General features: G+C 46.2%; 1 protein-coding gene across 1 annotated transcript in view; it reads right to left on the reverse strand.

Moving 5' to 3' along the window:
- The window catches only part of LOC309396045 (uncharacterized protein C8orf58 homolog), a 110,839-nt gene extending 107,742 nt beyond the window's left edge, over positions 1 to 3,097 (reverse strand). Inside the window, exon 1 of the mRNA XM_081960785.1 lies at positions 2,692 to 3,097. Within this exon, the coding sequence (XP_081816911.1) occupies positions 2,692 to 2,740 (49 nt within the window). The 5' untranslated portion in view covers positions 2,741 to 3,097. The remainder of the gene's footprint in view (positions 1 to 2,691) is intronic.
- Between the last annotated feature and the right edge of the window lie 9,404 nt (positions 3,098 to 12,501).

Consider the following 12,501-nt stretch of genomic DNA (forward strand, 5'->3'; position numbering starts at 1 on the left):
TGAGTTAGCATAAAGAAGGCAGAGAATGAGGAACACAATTAAGCAAAAAAACCTGGAAGTTTACTCAGAGACTCCTGCTTTCAGAACTTTACACTACTGTGCAGGTTTTCAACTAGAAATACCAACTCAAGCAACTGGTTAAAGCTCAGAGCCTTTATAAGCTGAACTTGCTCAAGAAACAGTGAGGTTTATTAGCAAGTGGCTTGTTTTATGAAGACATTCTTAACAAGTGTTTAATTTTAAAGTAAACAGAAAAGTAAGAAGGGAGAGAGGCTATTGTGGTTTCTCCTTAAGAATGTAGCTATGCTGCTCCCAGAATAAGCGTCTGTATATTAAAACTATCTTGTAGAATTCTCAAAGTGTTCAGGGTATTATTTCAAGGATTATCCTACAGCAATGTTTCTCAGCCTTGGCATTTTAAGAAGTGTGGACTTCAAATCCCCCAATTGCCTAGCTAACCTGCCAGATAGAGAATCTCCATTCCCACCCCACTCCTGCTGGGGGGGGGGGGGAGGATATTGCAAAATCTCCATTCCCACCCTGCTCTGGGGCCAACCAGAGGTGATGTTTGTCAGTTCTCCTAACTGCTCAAATTATCCGCTACAGGTTCTCCAGAACCTGTCAGAACCTTCTGAATTTCACCTCTGGATTAGGCCACACCAATCAACTGGTGATCAAAGTTTTGAGATGACCCTTGTGATTGGATCTCCAACCATGGGACTGGCAGTCTACTGTTATCTAGAAATCTGGATAAATCTGGCTCCAAGATGAGAAGCCAAGGGGGACTTCTACGGACATTAACTCCCAGAATTCCTCAGCCATCATGAAATACTGTGAGCTAAAGTCACATATGTCTTCAAGTTGCCAAGTTTGGAGACCCTTGCTATAAGGCAATCTTTCTCAATTTAAAATGTGCAGTCCTACAAATTCCCAGAATTTTGCAGTATCCTTCCCCTGCCATGCCCACCAAGCCATGCCCACAGAACCAGTAGTAAAAAAATAATAATTTCACCACTGGCCTAATCTCCCACCCTTTTTTTTCTTTCCACAAACTGTTTTGAAAAAGCTGCTTCTTTTCCATATTAGATAATGAAAATGAAATGTTTGTATTCCCACTAAAAAAAAGAAAATAGCTGTTTTCCAGCTGAACCCAGCAAACTGGCAGGAAAAACATGCCACAAATCACAGGTTTCAAAAGAGCTATATTGGGTGGGACATAGGAGATGGGCTTTCCTGCCAATGCACCCACCTTATAGATCATGGCCCCCCCTCCCAAACGAGGGAGGCTCCATCCCTGTTGATTTTCCAGAAATGTAACTTATGCCATCAGGCTTGGGGGGTGGGGGCATAAGAAACTGGTGAGTTGTTGGCTCCATTGTAAGATCTGCTGCTCTCGCTTTGCCTTTTAATCACAATTTTTAATTCTTTGGATTTCTTGTTTTTTAAAATAACATTTTGTAGTTGTTGTGCGCAACCCAGATTCACAGTTTTCCTGAGATGGGGCAGGGGGGCATTTAAATAGGAATACACCAATCAAATTTGTGCTCACACACTGCAGCATCTTTGCCCTGTTTTACGGGACTTTAGGTGTTTCCTCCCCCATGCAATCCTGGAGCAGATGTGCTGAGGAAGGGGGTCAGATTTGATTTCTGTGCCCTGCAATACATAGCATACATGTGTGAATCAGGCACTGAAAAGTGAATCTCCATCTGATAAAGAGGTCCAGGAAACGAAACAACCACATTTCACCCTGTGTGGTTTCATCTCAGGGCCATCGCTTGCACGCTCATTCTTGGGAGCTCATCTACCAAGACCTCCTCAGATCTCACTCAGGACAATCCTGAGCCCCTAATGGCTTCAACCAGGTTGAATTTTGAATCCTGTTAGCAGCTGGGGCAATTAAAAAAAGCTTTATAATCAATCTAATTGAAGGAGGCCAGCAGCCCAGGTGCCTCAATCTGCTTTTCTCTTAGCCCTATTATTCTCCCACCCAATCATTTGCTGCTGCTGGAAAATGGGAATAGTTGCAGCCAAGGTCTGTGGAAGAGGCACGTTTTTACGCCCTTGATTTAGCCATCCCATGCGCCTCTCCCCCCCCCCCCCTTCTTCCACTGCTCTGCGTGGAATGGCCTTCCCATCTTTAAAGCATGCCTTTATTCACTTTAGACAGACAGACAGACACAAACAGACATATATATGAGATAGATAGATAGATGATAGACAGACAGACAGACAGACACACACAGATAGATATATGGGATAGACAGACAGACACACACACAGAGATATATGATAGATAGATGATAGAGAGAGAGACAGACAGACAGACAGACAGACAGACAGACAGACAGAAAGAGAGAGATACATACAGATATAGATATATGCCTTTATTCATTTATGAAATATTCGCTTATTTTATATGGATCAGCCGCCCATCCGCAACCGAGCGGCTCCGGAGTCTTCCAGCAAGAGAAAAGCTACCCTGAAACTTTACAGGAAACCGGGGGGAAGCAGACCCACCCGCAGGATCGCCGCCCAGGCTCCCTGGCTCCCTCCGGGGAGGCAGCGGCGATTCCAAGCGCTCGGCCAGGAAGGGAGCAGTCCCGGGCGCGCTGCACGGGAGAGCCGGGAGTCCGGCAGGCAAAGCTGGGCAGGGGGAAAAGGCTGCCCCGAAGGCGACCCCACACTCACCGCCGGGGCTGCAAGGAGGCAACCGGTAGACGCCCCGCCTGGGAAACATCCCGAAAGGAGCGAGGCGCCGCCGACGCCGCTTCCGACTCCGCCACCAATGCGCCGCCGAGACCGCTGCAAAGCCCGAAGCGAGCCCCGCGCGAGAGGAACCACGCGAGCGCTTCCAGCCGCCCCTCCGGCCGTTCGACCTGCTAGGCGGAGCGCGCGGGGCGTTTGCTAACGGGAGGGGCTCCCAGGACGCCGCCAGGAGACGCCCCCACCGCCCCGGAGGAGTCGAAGGCGGCAGGGGAGCCAGGCGGGCGGGCGGAGGAATGCCGAAGGAACTCCGTAGGGCGTCTCCGCCGCGGTCCGGGACGGGGTTTTCGCTCCGCGGCGAGCGTCCCGTGCCTCGGGTGCCCTCCCTCCTCCCCTTCCTCTCCCCCCTCTCTCCTCTTCTCCTCCCCTTCCTCCTCCTCCTCTTCTTCCTCTTCTTCTTCCACCCCTCCTCTTCTTCCTCCTCTTCTTCTTCCTCCTCCCTCCTCTTCTTCCTCCTCTTCCTACTCCTTCCCCCCTCTTCTTCCTAATCCCTCCCCTTCTCTTCTTCCTCCTCCCTCCTCCTCTTCCTCCTCTTCCTCCTCCTTCCTCCTCCTCCTCCTCCCTCTTCTTCCTCCTCCTGCTGCGCTGAGCGGAGCCCGAGAGGTTGCACCCTCCGCTTCTGCTGAGCCCGCCCGGGCAGCCCGAAATCCCGGCAGAGGCGCGCAAGGAGAGGCGCCCTTCCCTCCGCCGCTTAGCCTGGCCTGGAACTCCCCCTTTGGCGTCTCTTCTTTTCCTGCGCTGGGAAAGCGAGGCGGCTCAGGCGAAGCTCCATCCCCAGAAGCCGCCGCCCGGAGCCAAGAGGAAAGTTCGCCTTGGCCCCGCGCCTTTCCCGCCCTTCGCTGCCCCACCTGGCGAGGATGAGGAGGCGAGCGCCCGAGAGGCGAGGAAGCCTTTCCAAATGAGGAGGGGACGCGCTAAGCCGGAGGCTCTGGGGCAGCTTCCATCGGAATAGAGCTGGAAGGGACCTTCAGAGGGCTTCTAGTCCAACCCCCTGCTCAAGCAGGAGACCTTCTACGATTCCAGACAAAGACTTCTCCAGTCTCTTCCTATCTCCAGCGATGAAGCACCCACAGCTCCTGAAGTCAATCGCTTCCGATTTCTGGAAGTGATAGCGTTGCTGGCCAAGGACTAAAAAAACCAGCAGCATCCTTTGCAAATTGACTAAAAAGATTTTTAATCCGTTTATTCATCAGACACGCATTCCACTTTCCCCCTAAAATAAACACTCCCTTCCCCCTTCTACCTTTCCCGGAAACTAGCTTTGACACAACCCAACATCCTCCGGTTGTGCTGACTACAATCCCCATAGTCCCCAGCTAAGGGCCAGATTGAGTCCAGGTAGCCTTTCGGACTGGGGGCCCTTCTTTGTCGCCACCTGTTGCCGAACTGCTGGAACTCCCATTCCCATCCAAGGCAGTCAAGGGCAGGAGAGGAACCAGGGAACTGAGTTCTAATCCTGCCTTAGGTGTGGAAGTTGCCTGGTGACTTTGGGCCACTCAAGTCTTTCCCAGCTCAGCTCCTCTTAGGGGGTCGTTGTGGGGGAAAGGAGGAGGATTAGATATGTTTGCCACCTGGAGTTATTTTTTAAAAATAAGAAAGGCAGTTTTTTTCCCTCTCTCTCCCACAAACAGACCATCTTTAAGCCTGAATTGTTTTGCTTCCCTCCCCACCTGGAAAGGTTAGGTGCCCTCCAAAGCCTGTTGGGTGAACATTGCCAATGTTTTCCTTATTATTAAGTCAAGGGAAAGCCCTTCTATGCAACTCATCCACTCAATGCACTACACACAGAGCCCAATCCTTAAAGTAGACTGCCAGTGAACTTAATCTAAGAATATTATACTCCTTAAAATTGTTTATCATCCCCCTTTGCAATCCGATGCCCCACTCTTTCCAATAGAACCATCCCTGTTTTAAGGCAGACAAGCAGAAAGAGCACACACAAACACACACCACACCCCCCAAAGGACTCAGTTATAGAGATAAAGTCAAGTATAACCCTTTGTGATCCAATATTTCCATCTGGGAAGATTTCTCTGCAGCTGATCTCCAAAAGCTTTTCCATTCCTGCTTTTACCTCCTGCTTTCCCAGCCTGGGGTTGCTTTAAAGGGACCAAGCCCCACCAGATGCTTTTCTAGGATTGCTCCTAAAAATTAGGGGGGGGGGGGTTTGTATCAAATAACTGCCTGGGCTGCTTTTTGCAGAAAAAGCCTCTCGGCCTGCCTGATCTGACTCCTGGGTAACTTACTTGTCCTTGTCCTGTAGGGACAGGCAGGCTCTGAATAGAAGAGGGAGTAGCTTCAAAAGTCTGCTTGGCTACAAAGCTTTCCTTGGCTAAGCCCAAACACAAATGTGAGGCTCCTTTGGAGTTTGGTGTCTTGAGAAAACCCAGGGAAACGCAGACATTGTAAGAGCCCCTATCTGCAAAATCAGGGCAATTACGACTGGTGATTTATTTCCACTACACAATGACTGCCAGATTAAAAATGGGGAAGGGAAGTGATAAGGGCAATAAATATGTATATTTAGTTCCCCCTGCCCTACAAAGGCAACATTGGGTGACCTTTGTCAAGCACAAAGGAGGAAAGGGTCTTCTCCATGGGGGGCTCAGAAGGTTGTCATGAAAAGGCCAAATGAAAGGATCCAGAGCAGTGGTGGGATTCAATTTTTTTACTACTGGTTCTGTGGGCAAGACATTGCTTTGTGGGTGACTTTGTGGGCGTGGCAGGGGAAGGTTACTGCAACATCCCCCATTCCCTCCCTACCCCATTAACCTGCTTTCCAGCTCCATTCTCCTGTTCAGGGCAACAAAAGAAGATCAACTGGGAGGCAGCGGGGGTGGGGCCAGCCTAGTTGCCAGTTCTCCGAACTACTCAAAATTTCCGCTACCGGTTCTCCATAACCTGTCAGAACTGGCTGAATTCCACCTCTGGCCCAGAGCTCTGCAGGAGCTCTTCCTTTCCTTTAACATCTGGCTCCAGGAAAGTCTGGGTTACAAGACTCCAGAGGTGGCCAAAAATACCCTTTTCCTCCCCCCTGGAATGTTAGCAATCCAGTCCTTCAAGGAAAGGCTCCCATTTGAAAGCCTCAACTGGCAATTCTGACCCAGATCCAATGGCAACCTCATGTGGTATAAGGAAGCAACCCACCCCACAAAGTCAACAGCAGTTAAGAGATAATAGGTGAAATTAAAACCCTTTCCTGCATGTTGTGCATTAGGGGCACAGCGGCTAGAAGGCAGTTTGCCAGGCAACTCTGCAGGCTGCCAGCAGTTCGATTCTGACCGGCTCAAGATTGACTCAGCCTTCCATCCTTCTGAGGTGGGTAAAATGAGGACCCTGATTGTTGGGGACAAGAGGCTGACTCTGTAAATTGCTGAGAGAGGGCTGCAAAGCAGTATATAAGCCCAAGTGCTGTTGCTATTGCAATTGAGATGGTAGACAATTCATAGATTGTCCAAATATGCTTCCTCCCCCCCCCCCCAAAGGCAACTGCACTTCCTTGGTTTTTATTTTTTCTTTGAAAGCATTTCATTTCTCACCCAAGAAGCTTCTTCTGTTCAAAATGAAACAAAAAGGAAAGCCAGTTGCCTCTTTTTGGGACACACACACACACACACACACACGGAACAACCTGGATGATTGAGAATCTCCATAGACATTAGATTCAAATATTTTCTGTCTTTGCCTTTGTACCTGTCCTGTCTACCTGCCTGTATGGCTCAATTAGCCAAACCTGTGGCACAGTATTAGTAAGGATTAGCACTGTAAATATTTCAGTAGTTGGTATGTGGCTTATTTAGAGCCAGTTTAGTGCAGTGGTTAAGGCATCGGGCTAGAAACTGGGAGACAGTGAGTCCTGCTCCACGCAGAAAACCAGCTCTGACTCTCAGCCAGCCCTTCTCTCTCAGCCCTAGGAAGGAGGCAATGGCAAACCACTTCCCAAAAAATCTTGCCAAGAAAAGTGCAGGGATTTATCCAGCCAGCCAACAGGGAAGACACTAATCAGGTCTGAGCAGAAACTTTATTGGAATCTAGCATTTCCTTTAGGCTCTTGTGGGTTTCTGCTTGGGGTGAACTAAGGATAATCCTTCCCCCCTCCCCCAAATACTACATACAGGTAGTCCTTGATTTACAACACTTCACTTATTGACCATTCAACTGAACAAGGGACTTATGACCTTATGATCAAAATTCAGCTGCTTGTCAACTGACTCATATTTATGACAGTTGCAGTGTAGGTTGTATGCAGCAATTTCAATTGCTACACACTAGCAGTGTATTGTGTGTATGTGTGTGCATATTTCACTTGCTATATACTAGTTTTATATCTATATATTTATATCTATATATGTATATATAAAACTAGTATGTGGCAATTAAAATACACACAATATGTTACTAGTATGTAGCAATTCAAATATACATACATACATACACACACACACACACACACACACACACACACACACACACACACACATATATATATATATATATATATATATATATATATATATATATATATACTGTATATATATATACTGTATATATATATATATGTCACCGTGAAAGACCGAAATTGGTGAATGTCGACATTCACCGGTGAATGTCGACACATACCAATTTCGGTCTTTCACGGTGACATATATAACGAGTCAGCGTAACGCTTTACTTTTGCTTTTCAATTCGCGGTCCTGGAAACTACTCGTTCAGGATCGCAGGTTTTAAAAAAAAAGAAGTCCGCGAATAGAAGACGCTTAAAAGGAAGCAAGGAGCCGAGGTATTAGGGTAAGGGTATTAGGGTAAGGGTGTCGAGAGGATAAGGACATACACCAAGCGACTATGTGAATGTCGACATTCACCGGTGAATGTCGACATTCACCAGATTTCGGACTTTCACAGTAACATATATATATATATATATTGTGTGTATACATATATATTGCTAACCCATGTATAACATGCCATATGCTAATTGACTATCACAGTAGTGTAGGAAGTTAAAACCCAGCCCTCTCCGAGAAAAATGAAATATCCTGGGAAATATTGAAAAGGCAAAATATTATATTTCCCTGGATCATAAATGGAGAAACATGTTTTTATGCAGGAAGCAGATTCGCTCTTAATAGCTCCCACCTTTGTCAATGGGCCATTAAAGGGCCTGAGCCAGTCTGTTCTATATAACAAAGATCTCCTCTCCTTCAGCTCCAGGGAGATGGGATTAAGGCATGATAGTATTAGCCCTTTACCCATCTCGCCACAGGGCACCTGGGAAGAAGCAATGCTCAAACTTGGACTCAAAGCACAGCCTACAGAGTTGCTTCTGCATGGCCCCACGGGGGTCTAACAATTAATCAGAATACAAGATCAAGATCAAAGGCCAGAGAGGGCATAAAACCAGGGGCTTTCAGCATCTTGGTCTCTTTTCTTCTTCACCCAACATCTGGAAGCATGTGATCCCCTTTTTCTGTTCAGGAGCTCAAGCCATTAAACCATCTTTCCAAGCAGCCTCCATGTTTCCAGCGTCTCCCCCCCCCCCCCCAACTTGGAACTGAACACAGAAGGACATTTCTTCCAACAGTAGTGTGGTTCCATTATCAATCACAATTCCTGAACTCAGGATGCAAGCAGAGGCACGTAAGCTCTGCTTCCCTACCTCGCCCTCTTTTTTGCCCTGGCTGTTAGTTGCTGATTTACTTGGTCTAATCAAAGACAAAGTGCATCTTGCGAGTCTGGAGCCTGTTTGCTCCGAGCCAATAAATGCACCTCTCTGTGGCTGAGATCTTCTAATTCAATCTGCACACAGATTGTTCAGCCTTGTCTGGTGGACTGAAGGAAAGGGGGCGAGGGGGCAGGAGTTGGGAGTGATTGTACCTGAGAAAACACTTTCTTGATGAGCACAGGGGCGCCTGCTCTTCCTTTGAAGGGCAGGAAGTCACACAGCATCTGACACCTGGACAGGTGAAGATAAAAGGGGATTAGAAATTTAAATTATCTCCAGGAAACCTGACACCTTAACCCTGCTCCCCCACCTCCCAGCTTAATCCTTTGCTTAACAAAGATAAGGAACATTCAAATGGAGAAATCAATTGTGTGCACTCGCCAAAAGATTCTACATCTGTACACCCAGATTGTAGGCCTCCTGCATTGGAACCAGATCCTCCTCGGATCAGTTGTTATTGCTCTACTACAAGTGAAAGAGGGCAGAGAAGAGCAACAAAGATAATTAGGGGACTGGCGGCTAAAACATATGAAGAACGGTTGCTGGAACTGGGTGTGTCTAGTTTAATAGAAAGAAGGACTAGGGGAGACATGATAGCAGTGTTCCAATATCTCAGGGGTTGCCACAAAGAAGAGGGAGTCAAGCTATTCTTCAAAGCACTTGAGGGTAGAACAAGAAGCAATGGGTGGAAAATAATCAAGGAGAGAAGCAACTTAGAACTGAGGAGAAATTTCCTGACAGTTAGAACAATTAATCAGTGGAACAGCTTGCCTCCAGAAGTTGTGAATGCCCCAACACTGGAAGTCTTTAAGAAGATGTTGGATAGCCATTTGTCTGAAATGGTATAGGGTTTCCTGCGTAGGCAGGGGGTTGGACTAGAAGACCTCCAAGGTCCCTTCCAACTCTGTTATTCTATTCTAAACTGCAGAATTATCTCTCGTTTCCTCAGCTACCCACCCATTCATTCCATTCCATGGGGCGCATTGCTCTCACCCTGAACTCTCATTCTTATATTTCAGTAGAATTATCTGCAAGTTGCTAACCTCCCTTGATATTTTTTTTAAAGTCGAGTTTGTTTATTGTTTTCCCCTTGTGGCTAGGCAAAACAGCCCGCATGGAAGCAAACCTGTCATTATCCATCATCTGCATTCTTCCTTCCAATTCTGGTACTTTCACTCACAGAATACTGTACCACAGGCAGTCTATTTTAATAGCAACCTGCAGACACCCATAAATGAGACATGCTTGGTTAGCTGCAGCATCAAACGTAGGGTGAGGCCTGTTTAATACTGTTGGAAGAAATGTCCTTCTGGGTTCAGTTCCAAGTGGGGAAAAAGACACTGGAAACACGGAGGCTGCTTGGAAAGATGGTTTAATAGTGGACAGGATCCCATGGCTTGAGCTCCTGAACAGAAAAGGGGGGGTCACATGCTTCCAGATGTTGGGTGAAGAAGAAAGGAGAGAAAAAAAGGGGCTTGCTGAGAGTTCCTGAGTTTTTTATACTCTCTGTTTGGCCCACATCTCTCTGTTTCCTGTTCCTGCGTAAGAAGTGTATTCTGATTGGTTGTCAAACTCCCAAGTGTGGGCTAACTTTGTAAGTTGTGTGTCTTTTGAGTCCCAAGCTTGGTTGAGTTCCCAGATGCCATGTGGTGAGTTTCTGTAGAGGGTAAATCCTACCTTTGTTATGTAGAGTAGACTAGTCCAGTCATTTTAATGGCTCACTGACAAAGGTGGGGGCCGCCAAGAGTGAGTCCGCCCCCTGCCCAAAAACATGTCTCTCCATTTCCTATCCAGGGAAACACAATATTCTGCCTTCTCAATATTTCCCAGGATATCTCATTCCTCCAGGAGAAGGGTAGGTGCCAACTTCTTACAATACCATTTGTTGATGAGTGGAAAGGACTTCCCAAATTGTACTACAATGGTTTGAAAAAGCCGTTTGGATCTAAGAAAAATAATAATTAAAATCGATAAGCTTGGGAATGACCTACCCTGCAAGCTTTCAGGTGCTCCTGAATGCTTCACCAGGTGATTTGTTACAAAAAGCAGGAGATGGAGAAGAAGCAAGAAAGCCAATGGGCAAAAAAGCCCAGGTATCTCCACCATGAAGTGACAATTTATAGTGAATCTCAAGATACACCTAGACTGGATGAATCTGTTAGTGGTACATGGCCTCTTCTCTGTTGAAGAATTCTTCTAAACCAGGCCTCTCCAAACTTGGGAACTTTAAGACTTGTGGACTTCAATTCCCAGAATTCCCCAGCCAGCATGGGGAATTCTGGGAGTTGAAGTCCATAAGTCTTAAAGTTCCCAAGTTTGGACACCCCTGTTCTAAACCATCACAATTTCCTTTGTATGGACCGCTATCCTCTTAAAAAGAGCCCCATCAAAAGATTGTACAGCTAGTCCTCAATTTCCAACCACGACTGAGCCCAAAATTTCTGCTGCCAAGTGAAAATTTGTTAAGTGAGTTTTTCCCTATCTTTCCTTGCCGCGTTTGTTAAATGAATCATTGCCGCTGCTAAGTTAGTCACAAGGTTGTTAACAGAATCTGGCTTCTCCAATGGCTTTGCTTGTCCCAAAAGGTGATCACATGACCCCGGGACCCTTCAACCGTCATAAATACGAGTCAGTTGCCAAGTGTCTGAATTTTGATCATGTAACCATGGGGATGCTGCAAATGGTCGTAAGTGTGAAAAATGGTCATACGTTACTTTTTTTCAGTATTGTTGTAACTTTGAAATGTCACTAAATGAATCGAGGACTACCTGTACAATCAATTGATTCCTATACTGCAGCCTTCCCAGATTGTGCCCCAATTTGGCATTGAACTTCCAGACCTTAGTTGCCTGGAGGATATAAACTGGAGAAGGTGGCAGCCGTGTTATAAAGTGATTTGAAGCCATTTGGTATTCTATGCGCATGTAATCCATATGCTCCGTTTTTTAATTTGGCTTCCTTAAAACAAAAGGGAATTTGTAAAAAAATACAATAAGATATTAAAGAAAGAAAAAAGAAAGAAAGTCTTAAACAATAAAAATTATTATGTGAGTATTTGAAAAAGGAAGGGGAAAAAAACCAGTCCAGTTTAGAAATGAAAAGAGCATTTCTAAAGGTTCCAGCAATAAAAAGAGTTTAAAAAAACCCCCACTAAGTTTGACTCACGCTTAATCTCACTACTTAACCTCTTCTGCCTTCAAATTTAACTTTACCTTTAGTCTTTTAGGGTGTTCTCTCAAACAATAATGCATAAAAAATAATCTCACCAAATCGACACACTTTCTTTCCAGCTTTTCTTCTGTTCCAGAGCTGTTCCAACTTCAGCGGCTTTAATGGCCGCCTCTCTGCTGCCGGAAAAAGAGCTTCTCCTGGATCTACCAGGGCCTTTGCGATGCCCCTGGGATCAGTGGGATGTGCCCTTCTCTGTCACCATCTCTACAGGATGGTTTAGGTTCAAAAGGACCAGCGGCAGAGATATCAACGGCGATCTTGGAGCTTCAAGACTGCGCATCATACCGTCACGAGGTTGCAATGTTCATAGAACATTGTTCTAAGCACGCCAGCTCTGAAGTCTCAATTCACTGATATGTATGTATATCACTTATATGTATATATATTGATTACCCTATAGGCCCATGATGGCGAACCTATGGCACGCATGCCAGAGGCGGCATGCAGAGCCCGCTCTGTGGGCAGGGGTGCCATCGCCAGCTCCTCTTCTGGTTTAAAAAACAAGCTATTTTTCCAGCCTTTTTTTGGATTCTTTTACAGGGTATTTTCAGGCTGTTTTCTGGATGTTTATCTACAGACCCCTCACATCCTGGACATAAATTGTTTCAACTCCTACCCTCAAAACGATGCTATAGAGCACTGCACACCAAGAAAAACTAGACACAAGGACAGTTTTTTCTGGAACGCCATCACTCTGCTAAACAAATGATTCCCTCAACACTGTCAAACTATTCACTAAGGCTGCATTACTATTTCTATTAGTCTTCTCATCGTTCCTATCA

The sequence above is a fragment of the Natrix helvetica genome (genome assembly GCF_964273705.1).
Source record: "Natrix helvetica genome assembly, chromosome: 8".
Classification (NCBI taxonomy): Eukaryota; Metazoa; Chordata; class Lepidosauria; order Squamata; family Natricidae; genus Natrix; species Natrix helvetica.